The 20759-nt window shown below is 40.1% G+C and overlaps 1 protein-coding gene across 1 annotated transcript in view; it reads left to right on the top strand.

Moving 5' to 3' along the window:
• The first annotated feature begins 12945 nt into the window (after window positions 1–12945).
• LOC114650953 (GRIP and coiled-coil domain-containing protein 2) overlaps window positions 12946–20759 on the top strand; it is a 107354-nt gene continuing 99540 nt past the window's right edge. The window contains exons 1-2 of the mRNA XM_028800909.2: window positions 12946–13098; window positions 16838–16891. Coding sequence (XP_028656742.1) covers window positions 13093–13098; window positions 16838–16891 — 60 coding nt within the window. The 5' untranslated portion in view covers window positions 12946–13092. The remainder of the gene's footprint in view (window positions 13099–16837; window positions 16892–20759) is intronic.

The following is a 20759-nucleotide window of genomic DNA, read 5'->3' as shown; positions in this document are numbered from 1 at the left end:
GAAGTGAACCCAGGTCCCCAGGTCTCCCAACTGCGAGGCAGCAGCGCCGCCCCCCCACCCCCCCCCCCCCCAATATGACACACAAATAATGATTTGTGTAGCAAGCTGGTTTTAGAAGACCCATCATTAGTTTAAAGGTGATAACCTGTCTTGGCTTTCAGTTGACTGTAGCCTAAATGCGCCTGATTTGGAAGCTCCAATTTGTGGTGAGTCTGTATGGTAGACTAATCTACACAATGAAAACCAGAGAACAATCCAAGCAACTCTGTGAAAGGGGGATTGAGACGTGCAAGTCAGGAGATGGAGGCAAGAAAATATCCAAGTGACTGGATATCCAGTTAAATCATCCATTAAATATGGAAAGAGTATGACACAGCTGTAAATCGTACTACAGTAGGCCTTTCACAAAAAACTGAGCGATAGTGAAAGAAGAAAACTAGTGAGGGACACCACCAAGAAACCTATGACATCTCTGAGGGAGTTATAAGCTACAGTTGATTAGATTGTAGAAACAGATAACATCAGTTGGCCGGGTGCTTCACCAGCTTCAGAAAACCACTGCCAAAAACAGATTCTGAAGTCTGATCAAACTAAAATTGAGCTTTAATACCATCTAACTAAACTCCATGCTTGAACACTGTCCATTATAAAAAACACACCATCCCCACATGAAGCATTATGGTGCTAGCCATTATATTTTCTGGCAGGCCCTGGAAGACTTATAAGGGAAAAAGTGAATGCAGCAAAATACAGGGAAGTCCTGGAGATAAACCTGATGCAATCTACAAGAAACCTGTGCCTTGGCTGAGCTTTTAAATTAAAGACCCGCCTCTCCTCCTCATTCATTGGTCCAGATTTCCGTCTTCAATTTTAAAGGTCAGAATTATGTGAATATACTTTATTTTTATGATGTGAGCTAATTTTCCAGGAAATATCTGTTTAACAATGTTTTAGCAAAAAATGTACACCCATCATGTTCTTCTAGGTATGTACACATGGACAGCTCTGCAGGATGCATGTAGTGGTGTTGCCATGTCCACCTTACGCTATGATACTGGACAGAGACTGGCCTGAAAGAAAAAGTGGAAAGAGTGTGCTGCAGCCTGAACATGCTTGGGAACAGAGCCTGACCATGCATGGCTCTTCCCCTTCACCAGGTAGTTCCCCACAATACAAGAGAGCAGGTAAAGGCATCTACCCAGCGGGACAAGGCAGACCTCCAAACAGAGGACTTTGTCCTGTTGATTGCCACAACAACACACCCTCCCAAGGAACGATTTTCATCTCCTGGGCCCAGATCAAACTCTTTAGCAATCTTTATTTTCACTTCCTGCCTTCCTCTTTCCAAAAAGATGGGTGGAATGATAACTCACTGAAGTTTGTGAAAAATACTGCCGTGTCTGTCAACAGACAACGAAACCACCAACTCCAACCTGCTGGGACTGCATTTTGTGCTTGTAAATGATTTACTATATTGGGTGGTAAGCACCAGGGAGATCCCATGACTGTATCATTGTGAAATACATGACTTGGCTCATGTCAACCTTTTGGGGGTTCACCTGGGCTCCATTTGGCGGCCTGGAGGTATGGACCGGAATATTTGGCCGGCCATCCCTCACACCTTCCATAACCTCAAAAAACCTTCAGCAAGTGGGGAAAAATAAGTCTACTAACTGTTTAAGTTTTTTTTTCCACTGAACAAAGCTATGTGGTTCACCAGGAACAAAATGGTAAAAAGGGGCATTTCCTTCTGCAAATATCGCAACTTTATGCAAACTTAGAAATTGGTGCCAAGAAAAAAAACCCAGTTCTGAAAAAATGTATCATACTCTATATGACAACTGCACAAACTTATTTTACCTTGGGTGCACACTAATTAAAAGTTATTTTGAAGCAGCAGCTACACAAAGCAAATACAAATGATCATCTTTCCATCCATTATCCAACCTGCTATAGCCTAACTACAGGGTCATGGGGGTCTGCTGGAGCCAATCCCAGCCAACACAGAGAGCAAGGCAGGAAACAAACCCCGGACAGGGCGCTAGCCCACCGCAGAGCACACACTAGGGACAATTTAGGATCGCCAATGCACTTAACCTGCATGTCTTTGGACTGTGGGAGGAAACCAGAGCACCCAAAGGAAACCCACACAGATAACATGCAAACTCCACGCAGGGAAGACCCGGGAAGAGAACCTGGGTCTCCTTACTGCAAGGCAGCAGCGCTGCCACTGCGCCACCGTGCCACCCATAAATGATCATTTCGAGTTAAATGAATATAAAGTCTGCATTGGGCTAGCGCCCTGCCCGGGGTTTGTTTCCTGCCTTACGCCCTGTGTTGGCTGGGATTGGCTCCAGCAGACCCCCATGACCCTGTAGTTAGGATATAGCGATAATGGATAATGGATGGATGGATGGATGAATATAATGTAGCTGTTTAAAGTTAAACAGTATACGAGGGTGAGTCAAAAATGATCCGCACTCTGGTTATATTAAAACTTCTCTGGCAGCACTGTCTTATCAGCATTTTCCATACAAGGTCCCTGTCTCCCCAGTCACTGCTGTGCAGATATGAACGCGTCACATCAGATCATTTGTAATTGCGGTGCATGAAACAATGGCTATCCCACTTGTGATTTGTACAAGAGCAACGTGCAGTGATTCATTTTTTGTGGTCTGAGGGTGTCCCTGGTGCTGATATATGAGATTTTCTGCACAGTATGGAGAAAGTGTTTTGTTGCGAAGAAAAGTATATGAATGGATAGAGTAGTTCAAGGAAGGTCCCACAAATGTCAGCCATGTAGAAGGAGCAGGACACCCGCCATTGTCCACGACTGATGAAAACGTTGAGTGTGCATGTGAAATGATTCCGTTGAATAGACGAGTGACAGTAGATGATATGGCAATTCATTTGCAAATCAGCCATGGCTCTGCCTATGCAATAATCCACAACAGAGTTGGGTTTCGAAAGAAGCCCTACGAGGACGAAGATTCACGTCCTTTGCAGAACAGTCTTAACAGAATTATAGACCCCCAGGCAAAGCAGTGCACTGGGGCCCCTACCTACACAACCACTCACAGGAATAAAAATGTAAATGTTCGATAAAATCCATCCATCCATTATCCAACCTGCTATATCCTACAGGGTCTGCTGGAGTCAATCCCAGCCAACACAGGGCGCAAGCCCACCGCAGGGCACACACAGAGTGGACAATTTAGGATCGCCAAAGCACCTAACCTGCATGTCTTTGGACCGTGGGAGGAAACGGGAGCACCTGGAGGAAACCCACGCAGATACGGGGAGAACATGCAAACTCCACGGAGGGAGGACCCGGAAAGCGAACCCGGGTCTCATAACTGCGAGGCAGCAGCACTACCACTGCTCCATCGTGTCACCCTGCTTGATAAAATGTATCATATATTTATTGTATTGGTACTTCCAACAAAATCAGTGTTTAAACATTAAAAAACATGCTGTACAGCAAAGATTAATCAACACAAACATTTGAACAATATAACATGAACCTTCAAAAACACAAAAATTTCAACATATAAATGATACTCAAATGGTAAACCATACAGACGGAGATGGCACTGCATGAAATTACTATGAATTATTTATTATTAATCAAGTGTTCAACACAAACATTTGCGAAATTTCTTTGCAGAGAATTGAATTGAAGTGACGTTAACATGTAAGCTTTTACGTGATGTAGTGCGTGAGATCCGTACACATACATGCACATGAGGCTGCAGAGTTGACCATGATGCTAAATTAGAGGCATATGTCAATGTCCACTTGTAACACAATAACAAATATTTATAGTTTAGTATAGTATTTATTAATTGACAACAAGTCACAAAATACGTAGATTAGCATGGGTCCCTATGCTTCTGGGGCCTCCAGGCAACTGCCCAGCATAACCATGTATTAAGACGGCCCTGGTCTAATGAAGAGGTGAAGACAGTGGTTCATTCGTGGCTTGAGCTCAGCCTAAAACATTTTTAATGAAGGAATACAAAAGCTTGTTGACAGATGGACAAAGTGTTTTGAAAAGCTGGGAGATTATGTCGAAAAATGATGTATTTGTCTTTTCTGAAAGTCGATTAAAATAAATTCTACAGCTGTAGTATGGATAATTTTTGACTCACCCTTGTATATACTTGGTCACCATGTGACAGTGTATTAGAGTAAACCATACATGATCAACAAACAGCAACTATTCTTTAAACAGCTTGGAGCAGTAAAATGGACATATAATATGCTTTCTTTTCTGATGGCATTATCTTGCTTTTTGGTGCCTTGCTTACCATTTTTTCACAGAAAAAGAATGTATTTTTTTACACATCTGTCTGTAGGTTTCATTTCAATGCTTTGGTGTTACTGAAACAGAACTTTATGTGTACATTTTACAGTTGTTTACCTTTGCCATTTAACAGTTTAACATTGTAAAATTAACAGCCATTTTTCATTGTAACCGCAATGTATCAGTAAACAGGATCTAGCATATTTTGAAGGTAGAAAAATATTGATTTTACAGTAAAAAATGAAATGTATTGTTGAAGATATACAGGTATTTTTCAGTAGAACATAAGTTAACTTTATTTTGTTTTTCAGATAAGGTATTTTACTTTCACCATTCCCAATATTTTCACCGTTAAATTTACAGTGCACAGTAACAGAGCTTTTCACATAGGAAAACTAGAATGAAACAGACTGCCTATTTATTAACAGGATATCATCTTAAAAGACATTGAAATGTGCTGGCATCCTCTTCTCACACAACATTTAATGCTAAGAAGCCATCCCATTGTTTTTTGTTTTTTTTTGCCTGCTGTTAAATCCATAATTTAATTAGTACTTCTAGCACCGGAAAGGTCGCAGTGTAAATTGCTGCTATGACAGACACCCTCTCTACATCGCCATCATCCACTGATGTCCATGAACTTGTAACGCTCTCATCTTTGAGTGTCATTGCTATTCCCTCACCTGCGGAGCAATCAGCCGCAGCTGACAAAGCCAAGGGGGACAGTCTGGTGATTTCTAACCAATTGTATCTACAGCAGAAAATAATACAGGGCACTTGGGTTTAGAAAAAACTTAAGTTTTTGTTTTTCTTTTGGCAGAATCATTATTAATATTCATTCTCCAACACACTCCCTTTACTGTACCTGCTTAATCAATTCAAAGTATGGGATAGTAGGACCCAAGCCAAGCAGCATCTGACTCAATGCAGGAGCCAACCCTGAAGGAGGTGTCAGGCCATCACACAGTACATGGCAAATATACACTTTCAATTATCCTAATGTAATGGCTGCATCATTGCTCAGGAGAGAAGCCCAGCACAGCACATCCCTACTGGGTCCGCATCCCTTGGGAAAAGCAACTGTTTTGAACTGCTGAACCAGAGAACTTGTTCTTCCAACTGATAGGCAGCATTTTCCCCCACAGTAGACTCGTTCCACTTACGCCCTGCTATACTAAAAACCTTGCTACATTACACAACTTTTCCAACTATTTTCACTTGTAGATTTCATTTACCGTACATAATTTTAGAAACTTGGGGGCAGTCACCACACCCCCACATATTGTAACTACCAGTCACATAGTGTGACGTACCCCAACTTCCAGCTCAACTAGTCCGCAAATCGCGGTGGCAAAATTAAACAGATTTGGTTTTGTCTTTAGTTGTAGGGGTGGGCTCTGTGTGCATGACAGCTGAGAACCAATGAGTGTTCACCCAAAGGTTCAATGTATATATTGCAGTGACTAAGGAAAGGAAGCCGCCAAACAGAAGAGGGGCTCATCTTTCTGATATTGCATGTTTTACTTACCCAGTGGTGGATCTACTATGAAACTAATGAAGCATAAGCTTCAGGGTCCCTAATCACAGACAGGAACCAGAAGTGACTTTAGTCCACATTGCTTAAAACGTTTGGGTGTCTACTGTATGAGAAATGTTTTTAAAAAATAATAATATTAATACTGCGGTGGGTTGGCACCCTGCCCAGGATTGTTTCCTGCCTTGTGCCCTGTGTTGGCTGGGATTGGCTCCAGCAGACCCCCGTGACCCTGTGTTCGAATTCAACGGGTTGGAAAATGGATGGATGGATAATATTAATAATATAGTGTAATTCATCCATCCATTTTCCAACCCAATGTATCCGAACACAGGGTCACGGGGGTCTACTGCAGCCAATCCCAGCCAAAACAGGGTGCAAGGCAGGAACCAATCCTGGGCAGGGTGCCAACCCACTGCAGGACACACACACACACACCAAGCACTCACTAGGGACAATTTAGGATTGCCAATCCACCTAATCTGCATGTCTTTGGGAGGAAACCAGAACACCCAGAGGAAACCCATGCAGACACGGGGAGAACATGCAAACTCCACACAGGGAGGACCTGGGAAGCGAACCCAGGTCTCCTTACTGCAAGGCAACAGCAGCGCTACCACTGCACCACCATGCCACCCTAGTGCAAATCAGTACAGCAATTTTAATCAAAGTCTGAGGTGCTGTGGTTAAATTTTGTAAAAATGTGTGGTGATTTGTTGTGGACCAATCCCTTTGAAGATGATAATGGTGGTTACCCAGATCTCGTTGCTGATTGTGATGGGGACCCCATAATAGTTCAAGCTTCAGTACCCCAAAAATGTATGTCCTCCCCTGTGAAAACCACAACAGAATGGAAAAGGAAAAGGGCGGAGATTGTTCTTGAACTCAAATAGAAATTGCAGGGCATGTCATATTCTATGACTGCTCAATGACTTTCCAGCACATTTTCAGATTTCCAAAGTAATGGTAGCTAACCCGTTTTTGTGACAAGCTAATTTCCATGCAAAGGGTATCCAGGTACTGTGCGTTCAGCCACAATTTCTGCCCCTTTTTAATTTTTTTTCCATTCTACCGTCATATGTGAAACACGAGACATCAGACTGACAAGTCAGCCACATGCCTTATTCCTCATAGCTGCATTAAATGTGTTGTACTTCTGTTTGAGCACTCACTGGTTGTCAGTTCTCTCATACACACACACAAACCTGCTCAAATGACTTACAGTAAGACAAAATCAGGCTAGTTTGATTTTGATGGGGCAAATTGCAAAATATTTGGTTTTGGTCACTGGATATGTCACATTAAATGACTGTAATCAATGGAAAACTCATGTAATTTGACAAGGCTTTTAAACAAACTAATGAGTGCTGTGTTGCATATGCGCTGCTGTGGCCCCAACAGCAGAAGCAGCAGTGATCTACCCATTGTGTCTGTATGTCAGTTCTTTTGTTCCGGTGTTTGTCACATTGTAGGATTAAAAAACTATAATGGGATCTTTGTGACTCCATGGTTACCACCGATGCCTTACTGTTTCAGGGTTCTTGTTATACAGTAAATCTGTGTGGAGTTTGAATTGTTCTCCTTGGTTGGTTCCTATTATCCCAAGGTCATGCAGGTTAGTCTAAGTCAGTGATTCTTAACCTTTTTTGAGTCACGGACCCCTGTAAGAATCTAATGAAAGCTATGGACGCCCTTCCCCAGAAATATTCACATAAACATAACTTTGCATGCAATGACTATAATGTAGGGCGGCACATTGGGACAGTGGTAGTGCTGCTGCCTCGTAGTAAGGAGACCTGGGTTCACTTCCCGGGTCCTCCCTGCGTGGAGTTTGCATGTTCTCCCAGTGTCTGCATGGGTTTCCTCCGGGTGCTCTGGTTTACTCCCACGGTCCAAAGACATGCAGGTTAGGTGCATTGGCGATCCTAAATTGTGCTTCGTGTGTGTGTGTGTGTGCCCTGCAGTGGGCTGGCGCCCTGCCTGGGATTTGTTCCTGCCTTGCTGGCTGGGATTGGCTGCAGCAGACCCCCGTGACCCTGTGTTGGGATATAGTGGGTTGGATAATGATTGACTGAATATAATGTACTTTATTTATCGAGATTTGATTGTCTCATACATATATGACATGCACAAAGTATTATTAAACCTTAAAGTAAACAGTCTAAAAAAAACATTCCTTTTTTATGTAAAAAGTAATGCCACTCATTATAATTATGAAATACAATCCTCTGGTGCAAATTAAAACAGATCTACTACTACTAAATTTTCTACTACCATTACTACTACTACTATATCTACTCTCTCATTAACTACTTTATTTCAATGAGAAGGTTGTTCTTGTTTGCCTGGAATAAGAATATGAAACTGTGGAGTGGTCTTCAACAAGGTGACATGTATATCATCTTTGACATCCAATCTATTTCGAATTTTCGTTTTGATAGAAACAAGTTCTGAAAAGCCTGATTCACAAAGGTACTGTATGTGGTAGCTGTATAGCTCTATACCGGCCTGTATCAAGTCAAGTCAAGTTGGGGAGCATGCACTGGTACAGTGCATTGCCGCACCCACTACACGACGAAACAGCTCAGGATCCTGGTTGGCAACCCCCCAGGCAGACATGTGATCCAGTCCCACCCTCCAGAAATGACCTTCTATCTGCCACAGCTAGGTGTTACATGGGAGACCCCTTGGCCTGGTCCAGCCACTCGGATGCCCAACAATTAGGATCTTATGAGCCGTATCACCCTCGGGAAAACGTGTCACTTGGCCATAGTGCTGTAACTGACACTCCCTCACAATGCAGGTAATGTGCCTCATTCGGGACTTCATGAGCAACCGCTCATTTGACACAAAGTCAAACCAACAGTATCCAAGGATTTTCCGGAGAGACACAGTACCAAAGGAGTCCAATCTTCGTCTCGGGTCACTGGATAGCATCCATGTCTCACAACTACATAGCAAGACAGGAAGCACCAGGACTCTAAAGACTTAGACCTTTGTCCTTTTTCAGAGATATCGGGAGCACCACACACCCCTTTCCAACGACCTCATGAACCCCCATGCTCTTCCAATCCGTCTACTAACTTCACAGGAAGAGTCTCCAGAGACATGAATGTCACTGCCAAGATAAGTAAACCTCTCGACAAGGTTGACACTCTCTTCGCAGACAGACACACTGCTGATCACTGTGCCTGAGGGGTCATTAAAGGTCTGGATCTTGGTTTTTATCAGGACACTCGCAAGCCCAGACACTCAGACTCCTCACTCAGTCTCTCGAGCGCCCTGATCAGAGCCTCCATTGACTCTGCGAAGATCACAGCATCGTCAGCAAAGTCAAGATCAGTGAATCTGTCATCACCAACAGATTCCCCACAGCTGCTGGACCCCACGACCTTGCCCAACACCCAGTCCATACTAGCATTAAACAGAGTAGGAGCAGAACACCTTGACAAACCCCAGAATCAACTGGGAAAAACACAGAGGTTCTGCCTCCATTCTCCACAGCACTTACAGTACCAGTGTACAGGCCGGCCATGATATCCAGCAACCTTGAGGGGATCCTGCGAACCCATAGGATGTCCCACAGGGCAGCTCGATCAAATGAGTCAAACGCTTTACGAAAATCGACAAAGGCTGCAAAGAAACTCTGCCGATATTCACGTTTGCATTCCATGAGAACCCTCAGTGCCAGGATGCGCTCGATGGTAGACTTCTTAGGCATAAAACCAGACTGTTCCAGTCGCTGGTAGGTGAGCAAGTGATCACGGATCCTATTGAGGACCTTACCCGGCACAGAGAGCAGTGATATCCCCCTGTAGTTCCAGATGATATCTATCTATATTGGCCTGTATAGTGAATATAAATGTCAATTTTTATCTGACCCTCACGGACCCCCTGAAATCCATCCATGGACCCCCTAGGGGTCCACAGACCTCAGGTTAAGAACCCCTGGTCTACGTGATGGCTCTAAATCGGCCCAGTAAGAATGCAAGGGTGTGGAAGTGCCAAAGAGAACCTGGACAGAACCCACAGGACAGGCAAGAACATGCAGTCTCCACAAAGATGAAGACCTGAAGCAGCAAAGTAGCACTAACCACTCCATCAATGCCAAAGGGACAATGCACATCAGTAAGTACAAGATTTGTCTTTCCTGGCCACCTTCCACAGCGTTCTCGCCACTCACTCTGTGGTCACCTTAATTTGCCAGGTGTTACCAGGAGCCAGAGAAGGGTATGGATTTACAGGCGATGAAACATCTGATTTAATTGTGTTGGTGGGACGGATCAGTGAAATAATGAAAATGACATAAATAACCCCAGTCTCAACAATCATGTTTAGAGCCTTGACCCTAATTTCTTGACATTTGAAAAAAAAAACCAGATTCCTAAACACATTTTTTTTGCGTGTAGAGCTGCATTTAAAAGCAAAATTAATTTTATACCTGGAATTTTAGAGAATGATTTCAAAATAATTAAAATCAGCCCTAACTTGTCCATTAGTACTTTCAATTCATGTGCTTTATCTTCCTTTCTTCTGTCCATTCATCTGTCCTTGTATGCTTCCTTTCATTGACCCACCCATCCATTTGTTTACACAGTAATCTTAGGCTTGTGTGCAGATGCTTGGCCATGGAAAACCCACTTCACGAAGCTCTCAACACATAGTACTTATACTGATGTTACTTCAAAAAGCAGTTTGGAACTCTGTGGCAACTGATCAGGAAAAGGATAGGCGATTTTTATATGGATAAAATTTCCAGGTTCCACGTTAGAATTTTTACCTGGAACGCAACCTATGTCAGATTTCCAACTTTGGGCATCTGTCAAGTCCTAGTTTGTCCGACTTCAGGTCATAGTGTTTGGCCACCATGGGTGAACACCAACTGCCAAAACCCGACACAAACAGATGCAAGGCACAACTCCAGCACAACACATGTTTTGTATTTAACTGTGGGAAGTGCTTTCACTCGTTTCCCACCTGCACAGCACAGTATGCACCTTGCACAATAAATAAATACAGCACTTGTCTTTGTCTTCCTTCTGCCTCCAGTCCTCCTCCAGCAAGCTTTGTCCCCTTTCCTCCTGACTCTGGTTCCCAGAGCAGTCTGCTGGCTCCTTTTATGTGATCCCCAGAAGTATTTCCGATGTCCTGAAAGGCTTGGCCTGGGAGCGCTTCTGGTTAAGGCTGGAGCCCCCACAAAGTAGGGCTCCCCAGTCTCCGTAGCACCCCCTTTTGGCAACCACAGCACCCAATGGGACTCTAATTTTCATGATGCCCTGTGGGAAACCGTAGCCCTGACGCAACCAGGGACTGCTATCTAGGGAGGTAGTGCCCTGTGTATGTCCAGATGGTCCTTCCTGGCCCCCAGCCATCCGTCATAGGTGTCAATCCAAAATTTCAACATACATAGCAAACTTCAGTAAAAACTGTAGTACTATACTGTTTATTAGCAGTTTTGTCTATTTCTATTCACCTTATATCTATGGATAATTTGTATAGTGTTTGGATATGCAAAATACCACATATTGCTTTGTTACCAACTGCTGTTTATTTTGATTGAGCACAACAAAGGTTTTCTTGGACTTGTCAATACAGATTTTCTGAATGTTTTACTGGAACACAGTTAACTCGGGTGTGACGTCATTCCCAGTTCAAACATCTGACTTTCTTTTAACAAACAAAAGCTATGTTAGGGTTTTTAAGCTGAATTCACAAACTTGGACAATCAGGAATTGCATGGCACAGACCTTTACATCCTTGGTCAGGTGACCAGGAGAACACAAAAAAGTTACAAACGTAAGTAAATATCAGTTAAAACAAAAAATAAACGTGTTCATTGGATTCCTGGCCATCCAAAACAATGTGTAAAATATAGTTAGAGCCCTAGGAACCATTTACAAAAATTAAGAAAGAAGAGTCAAATCATGACAGAAGGTAATAAAGACAAACCAGAAATGTGTTTTTCCCAGATAGGCAGGCAGGTAGGTCAAATCCTGCTTTCCACACTGTGTGATGGTCACTTCACCTGCCTGTGCCTCAATTGGAAAAACACAAGAAATGTAACCAATTGTATATCAAATCTCAAAATGTTGCAAGCCAATGTTGCAATCAAATCTCAAAATGTTGCAAAGACAGGTAACAGAATAAATAAAAAAATATTTGAATCCCCTTGCCCTATATGTACATTCAGTGCCTTTCCTTGGTATTCTCATGTGTCTGAACCTCTCTTGCCTGGCACTCCCCCTCTCAAGTGTGTTCTTGTGTTCCTGTAAAGTCTTCTTCTTAGACTGTGTCATTTTGACACATCTTGTCTCTTTTCCTCTTGTTATACCTTCTGTTTATGAAGATGACTCTCAGCATGCCCCTTATGCCTTTACCCTTCTTTGTGTGTCTAACACTTGCACTTCCTCTCTCAATAGTGTCACCAAAGACAAACTGACCAATCACACCAAAGCTAAACTGACCATCAGATTGCTCATAGCCACTGGACCCACACAAAGACCTTAGCATTTTATAATATACAGTAGTAGATGCTATCAGAGGCAGGTTGTATAGTATTGTGTTCAAGTCTAATAATAACAGATTTTCAAAAAAGCTTGAATGGCTGAGTCAATGAGCACTCATTGAAAACTACAGTGACTGCATGTTAAAACCAATATCTGCCATGTTATAACTGAATAAATTTAAAAATACTTGATTACCCTTGCTCTGTATGCACATTCAGTGCCTTTCCTTGGTATTTATCTAGAGCTACATATTTGAGTGGGCGCATGCCATTTACCAAGCAAAGAACAGAAACACTGTCCATTTACGTTGTAACTTAACACGTTACAAACTGTATTACTTAGATAGATAGATAGATAGATAGATAGATAGATAGATAGATAGATAGATAGATAGATAGATAGATAGATAGATAGATCTAACTAAATGAGAGAAAAAAAACACGAACAAAGCAAAAGCTATCCCTTCCTGATTCTTTGCAATAAAACCATATATTGCATGATGCGCATGCGCCTGTCTCGGCAAGGCAGGCGTCACCATTTCTATGGTGACATTGACTTCCGGCGGCCTCGCTAACCTTTAACCACAACCACACGTGACGTCTTCCAACGAAGGCGGAAGAAATTATGGTTGTTTGCTTTTGTACCTGAAATACGTGCTGCTGCTTCCGCAAACTGGGATTTATTTATTTTTTTATTTTAGTCCTTATTGTAATATTTTAGATACGTAGACGCTCTCGTGTACAGCCATGGAGGTAAGTCTCACGCTAAGTGTTGCGTTTTTTAATCGGGGGAGCGCGGTATGAAAAACGAAAGTCACTTAACTGTAGAAAACTGTCAGTGTTAGAGCATCTCATGCTTACAATTGAGAGTGCGGATTCAGAAAGGTAAACGAGGCTAGAGTGGTTTGTTTGTTATGAGACATTTGGTTTGTTCCTTGTTGGAAGCTGTACATTTAATTTCTGTAGATTTTAATTCTGAAAATAGCGCTGACGATTGGAAAACGGCCTTTACTTGACATCATTCTTTCACAATAATATAATTAAGAGCATAATATAGTAAGTCATACAAGACAAGTCAAACAAAATTGCAAAAATTTACAAGTCAAGGCTGGTCGTCGTATATTATGTAGTAGGCAGTCGATAAAGCAGAGTTGTGCAAGTTTTCCTTGGAAAGCCACGGTGGTGTATGGTAGGGGTTCGCAAGTTCAGTCCCTGGGTACCAATGTGGCGGTGGGTTTTAATTCCAGACAGTTTTACAAATAATTGGTTCAGTCTTACTTCTAATTGATCCGATTTTATAATTGGTCTTTTTCATTTCCTATTTTGTGTTCAGAAATGTATGCCAAAACGTTTACATGTAAACAAAATTGAGAAATGTGATTTTTGCCATATCTTGAAATATTTAACTTTCTTTTACCACAGTCTTTTAAATCACTTTTTTCTGGGTATTGCATCCAAACACTGAAGATTAGAGATAAGCAGTACAGTACAGTACGGACACAGGCATATATGATACAGAATATTAAAGGGAAGCAGCTCCTTCAGTATTCAGTTTAATTGTGAGCTAATTTATAAGAAAATGCTTAAATGACCAGTACATAAAAAACAGCATATGGTATAGGGTTCTTAATTTGGCCAAAGTCTGAATCCGGTTCTCTTACTTAACTTTTAGTTTTGAAAAATTTAAGCCATAGTTTTAACAATGTGTCTCCAGTGTATTCAGACACAGAATACATTAGAATCTACACCCTTCACTCATCACCTTATATCCTGCTTATCCAGTTCAGGGACAGGATCTGTCTGAAGAACATAGTGATCAAAGACTGTACAAGGTGCATTCCAACCTAATTCCCTACACACTCATACAAAACCAATGTATAGCCTCCAGCTGACTTAACACACAAGTCTACGGGGTCTGCTGGGAAAACTGGTTTGCCCAGAAGCAAATCCCAGACAATTTAGGGCGAATGTGAAATCAGCTTGTCCAATACCTCAGCCTGGACTTCAATCTCAGGACTCTGAAGCAGGTAGGTAGTGTTGCTACTTCCTAAACTCCATATCTCACCCTGCACACCGTGCATCATGTCGTAGATAATGCTTATACAGAAGTAACAAGTGCTAAAAAGAGAAACACGTTACAGAGTATAAAATACTGAAAATCAGTAGTGTATGACAAAATTATACCTTTAAAGAGGAAAACAGGCACTTCTGGATAATCTTGAATGCAGAATAATTGGAACAGGAAATCTAATTGCCCGAGGACTGTATTCATAGACCTGAATTATTTGACACTGGTAAAGAATTGGGGAGCGTGGTGACTCAGTGCCAAAATGGCAGTCTCACAGGTCCTGGGAGTTGAGTTTCATGACATGTTCATATTTATAAAGTGAATCAGAATTACCTCTATGAATTAGCTTAATCAGATTTTTAGTACAAGAATTTCTCCTACCCCAGAGGAGGACTTGAGAGGTAGTTACCTGTATGAAGAGTTCTGGTCTTACTCCAAGCGATGAATAGGAGGCCATGTTTGAGAATGAATGACATCACACTTTTACGGCACCCCGTGCTGCAAATTAACAATCATGAAGGTGTTCTGTAGTTTTCTGATACTAACACTGAGGTTTGCCACAAAGATAATAAACAATAATGTTGAAACGAGAAGTAAAAACATAATAAGGTAACATATTGCGCTAAGTTGCATATAACTGTTGCTACTTCGCAACAGCATCATAATACTGTAATGAGCACCAGGATTATAAAACTGAGATATAACCACCTGCAGTAGGCTGGCACCCTACCTAGGGTTTGTTTTGTGCCTTGCGCCCTGTGTTGGCTGGGATTGGCTCCAGCAGACCCCCCGTGACCCTGTAGTTAGGATATAGCGGGTTGGGTAATAGATGGATGGATGGATGGATATAACCACTGAATGAGAGTAAAGGCAGATAACGGACATGTTTTATTTAACAATGAATGATCCACTGCAGTACTTTCAGAAGAATCACCTTCCCGCTATTATGGTCACAGGAAACGCGTCATGAAGGAACAGTTACTGAAACTAGTCTATAGCTATTCCTGCACTGTTACTGAAGTTATTTTTACTCTTCAAGGTTTCCAAATTTTCTTTCAAGAATTGCTTGCTCTGTCCCTAAATGTGATTTAATCCCGCACATCTTCTGCGAGGGTCTAATAATCCAATGACCTGTTAGTCTCTGGCTGCTTTCTTGAATTTTCTTCATGGGCTTGTAAAGTGTAATGTAAATGTTCCAACGCTTAATGAAATGCAGAACTTCATGTTCCTGCGTGACACTTTTCTGTCAATCACCCATCCAGCCTTGCTTATCTTCAGAGCTTTGTGCTGGCTACTGCAGTACAGTTTGCATCTATGACCACCCGTGATATCACTTGTGATTGACATATGCACGCATTCTCATCCACCCTTGGGGTAGTGATATTTATGTGTGCGCCAATTTCCATGAATTCAGCTTGCTTTATCATTACCACAAGTGGAGTTGTATAAATCTGTGTATTACCTCATATGTTGCAAGGGCGTTGAAAGTTGGGTGCAAAATTTGAGGAAAGCTTAGTTGTGACGTATCTGAATCATCAATACTGCAAAACTTTCTTTTCCCTTTAGCCAAAAAGTATAATGTTACCAACACTTTCATTTTGGCTGACAGTGCAGGGCTTCTCAAAGTAGATAGATCTTTAGTGTAACACACAAGATTTATTACAAATATATTTCCATCCATATAAAATCAATGTCTTTTTATGAGTTCATTGTTGTCCATTGTTTCCAAAACATTCAGCCTTTCCCAGGATTTGCATGCCACTGACTGCCTTCTTCTGGCAGCATCTAGCAAGTTAGGGCAGCTCAGGCACCTTACTAAATACATGTTGAAGTTAAGAGTAGTTTCCTAAACTAGGATAATTGATAAAGTGCTTTTTACTCCTTCAAAGAGTAGGACCAAATTTGTATCAGTGTGAGATTTTGGAGCCTGTTATGGGCTGTTTTTTTACTTTGAGACTCTTGATAGATGTGTGCATTGACCAGTTCCCGAGTGCAAAGCAAACCAAAGCCAATTTTGTTACAGGCAGCTGAACTGAATCTTATCTCATACTCGACTTATGTGATGCCATTTTTCATGCTGAGTTTCCTTACCACTTGTCTGTCACTGCGTCCTGGATCTGTAAATCTGGCATCTTTTGAGATTTCTGATTATGGATACTCTATACATTATACCACCAGGGCTTACTGTCCCTTGGTATCTCCTGTGTACTTATAGTAGCTTTTAGACTTGCTTACCATTTGTTACTGTTGCATCATATTAATTTACAAGACCTTTGCTGGTCCCTATGATGGATTGATATCTGTTACAGCAGAATTGTCAGTTCGACTACTGGCCACTACAAGTATTCAGATTTTTCTAAGTATTGACTTTTGAAATGTTTTTTTAAACATAGTAATGTTTTAACTTTCTATTTTTTTCTGCAGGACCAAAATCAGGACTCTCCAGGTTTTTCAACTCCTGGTACTGTAAAATCAAAGGTACATATAAAATTGAGAAATTCTGTGTATCTATAACCCTTTTTCATTATTGTGGCTGTATTAGTTTCCTTGAGTAATCTCTTGCCAATTTTTTTTAGGTCATTGTTCTGTCTAACATTGGTTGTTGAAAGCTGGATACCCTCATAAAAAGATATGCTGCTGTATTTATGATTTTGTGCTCATACCTTAAAAATATTTGGTGTTAAAAGTGACACTGGCACTTGTAAATTAAGCAAAGTAATTTGCAAAGAAAGAATCCCATAGAAACCGAAATGGACTGTCATTAGGACTTTTCAAGTCTTATTCATTATTTACTCTTTGTTCAAGCTGACTTAGAGAAGCGGACATTATACATATAATACATTACAGAGTTAACAAATATTACAGAAGAAAACGAAGTGTTTCACAGGAAGCTTAGTATTATTACAGTACTCTGCTGCATTAGGTAAACTTCTGTCACTGTTGCGTAACCTTTTGTGCAATTAAATATGCTTGGATTATCTATTGCAATATCTCGTCAGTCTTTGGCAGGTACACTGAATTTTTTTTTTTTTTTTTTTTTTAACAGTGTACCCACAGGATTGGCTGAAATCATTACTTGGTTTTCTATATTATAGTCACCCAGTGTATATCTTGCACTTTTAAACTTCTCAAGGTTTCCTTCAAAATTACTAGTTAGTGGTTTAATATTTTCATTTTTTTTTTAATTCTCTTTAATAAAAAAATTGTCTTATGTTAAAGAGATGCTCTCCACAAAAAATGTTATACTATACATATATTTTTAGTTTATTCCCCACCCATTTTTATTTGTGGTGATGGGCAAGAAATACATTTTAATCTCAATTTTTTAATGGAGAATAGAGATCTCAAAGTTTATGATTCAGTGAACTTGAATTTTGGTCCACAGGGGGCCAATACTGCATTACCGCAAATGATATTAAAACATTCATGAAAAATACAGTAAGTTATTCTTGTTACATAATCCACATCTGTTATCCAGTCGTATGCTCACTTTGTCCAAAATTCATGTATTTTTTGTGAAAATGTTTTTAAATGAATGAAAATGAGAGTAATGCCCAAACGGTAAACATGTTCATATAGCATTGAGCCCTGGAACTGAAATTGAAAATCTGTCTCTACCCCTCATTCACTGGTCAAGAGACCTGTCTTCAATTCAAAAGCTCCAATCTATCTGAATGGGCTTCCTGTATGTGCTCCACTATGATTTTTTATGAACTATTTTCTTATTGTTTGCTGTGTGTTGTTCAGTATTGAACCCCCATTGAAACATTATAAAAACTGTTTCTCACTGATCACAACAATCAGTACAGGGTAAGTATTAAAAATATATATATAGTTTTTGTGTGGATCGTTCCTTTAACAGCAACATGTAATATCTTTAGTGTATTTGCATATTTTAATGCAACAGGAACTAGAAGGATGCATTCCAGAGTGTCGGGCTACAAGCTACGAGGAGCTGAATTGTTTCAGTAAATGAAGAATAAAATGAGTGATGATAGTTTTCTTAATTCTTTTTTTATTATAAAGGGGGAATTTTAGGGGATTGCCAACTGTTGTTCAACAAGAAAACATGCCATAGAAGAATGTGATGAAGGGTTAATTTTTCTGAAATTGTTCAAATCTCCACAGAAAACTTTACATAGATAATAGCCATTTAGTGGTGCAGTTGTAAGAAGCACTATGGTTCCTTTAAATCCTATCATTGTTATTTAAAATAATATGTGAATTGCAAATGATAGAGGTTTGGTGAATAGCCTGTTATTGTTGTATTTGTGTATATAATGCAAATGCAGATGAACAGGAAGAACTCGAATTGCTTGAATGTGCATTTAGCTGGAGCTCTGGTGTCATTCTTTTTCTGTTTATAACACATTTTGTTCAAAGAAATGGGTCGTAAGTGAAAGTGATTGTTTGATGTGACTAAGTGGGAAATGCAGAAGAGTATTTTTTTTCCTACATTTCCTTTTTGTGGATTATTGTTAAATATGGTACATGTCCAGAAATAGCACATGTAACATACTCTTCACTCAGAGAGAGTATTGGGGGAATAGAAGAAACAATGAGACGTGGGATTCATTATTGTGGTTCCTCTTAGAGTGGATGTTATGAGGTCCGAAATTAACTGAATATTAGATGCATTTCAGGAGTTAAACTTCTGGGCAGTCAACATTCACGGACCTTGGTTATGTATAATTGTTCATGAAGAATGGATTCAACTGACCCATAAATAGTAAAAATAGAATTTCTTATCTCATGCACTGCCTCTCTTTGACTCTTCATTACCATTTGCTCCAAGGTGGAAGTATTTTCTTCTGTCAGAAGCTTTCCAGAACTTTGGTCATCTTTAAGAACTTTTTTGCCACCATTGGTTTCCTGCCTGTGGCATATGAAGGCCACTTTTCCTGGTAGATATTGACTGGGCAAAATGAATCTCTGAAGGTGTTTTGTTCGTGTGTATTACAAATGCATGCATAATACTTGATTTTGTGTTTTTTTCGTGTTGACTTAGTTCTGAAACAAGAAGCACATATGGTAAATGACAAATGCTATAAACTTGCAATTTACATATTTTGGTTCACAGGTGGTAATCTTTGGCCACCTTGAAAATCACCACAGTAGAATACTTATGTTAGGTTAACAATCAAAGCATTGTAATTTTTAATCAAGTAGTTTCATTGCTTTGTTGCTGCAAAAAAAATTTGCAAATCTCTCCATTTTCTTCCATCAATAGTGTAGCTACATGGATTCAAAGTAGGCCTAAAGGGATTATTATCTAGTTGCTAGTTCTTTTCAACCAAGTAAGTTACACTGAATATTCTTCCAACAAATCCTACACCGGCAATTACATTACACCTTCCACCCACATTCAGTTTCCTTCTGTCTAGTAAATGGCTTTATGAGAGCAGGATTGCAAGATTTTTCTAAAAGTACTTATTCAGCAGCTGTAAGATCAGTGCGTTTAACGTTTTGTTCTTAAGAATTACCTTCTGTATTTTGATTAATATGTTGACATGTGTTTGTGCTGAAATTGGTTGTTTGGGGGCTGTTGGCAAGTAAAGGTTAATGTTGTCCTTGTTATATTAAGTGTTTGTGTTGACGTTTTATATGTATGAGCTTCACTAAATCAAGTTCCATGCAAATGGCATTAAGGTAATAAAGTACTTACTTATTAGATTTTAAAAATGCTATTTTATTGGACTGCTTATTTCAGCTGAAGTATTATTTTTGTTGTTACTCATAAACCTGTAGTATAACAAGCATAAAAAAAATAATAATTATGATGTTAACTCATAACTTAGTTACACTAAGACAAAAAGCGCAACCAACTCAAATCTGGTTGCATACAGTATGTTAGCAAAATGATTGCAATTTAGAGCACTGATGTACAGTATATGTCAAATGCATGTATACTACATGCTCCTTGCTTTTAACATTAATCTTACTCATTGCGTTTTAAGCGTTAACTATTTATTGTGAGGCTACTAATGGTTACCTCAGCTGTCAGAGTATCATTTAAGTGCCACTCTTTTTGTTTAGTGAAATATTTGCATCATATATATAGCTATGTTTATTGTGATAAATGTGTTTTTTTTGTTTTGTTTGATCATCATATATCTAAATAAGCAATAATTGCGGATCTCAGCAGCTAAGAATCATTTAAATCTTTTTGGTGTGAGACTGCATTAATTTTACAGACATAAGAGAGAATCTCATTCTGTTGTCTTGTAGCAAGAGATGTATATACTTTACATATGTCTTGCTAGGAATACAAATGAGCAAATGTTTTCAATAAATATTTCAGCATCTATGCAAAAGCATTGGCATTATAGAGGATTGTTTATGTTAA

The sequence above is a fragment of the Erpetoichthys calabaricus genome, chromosome 4 (genome assembly GCF_900747795.2).
Source record: "Erpetoichthys calabaricus chromosome 4, fErpCal1.3, whole genome shotgun sequence".
In the NCBI taxonomy this organism is placed as follows: domain Eukaryota; kingdom Metazoa; phylum Chordata; class Cladistia; order Polypteriformes; family Polypteridae; genus Erpetoichthys; species Erpetoichthys calabaricus.
The sequence above is the reverse complement of the archived record's forward strand: the minus strand, read 5'-3'. Positions and strand labels throughout refer to the sequence as shown.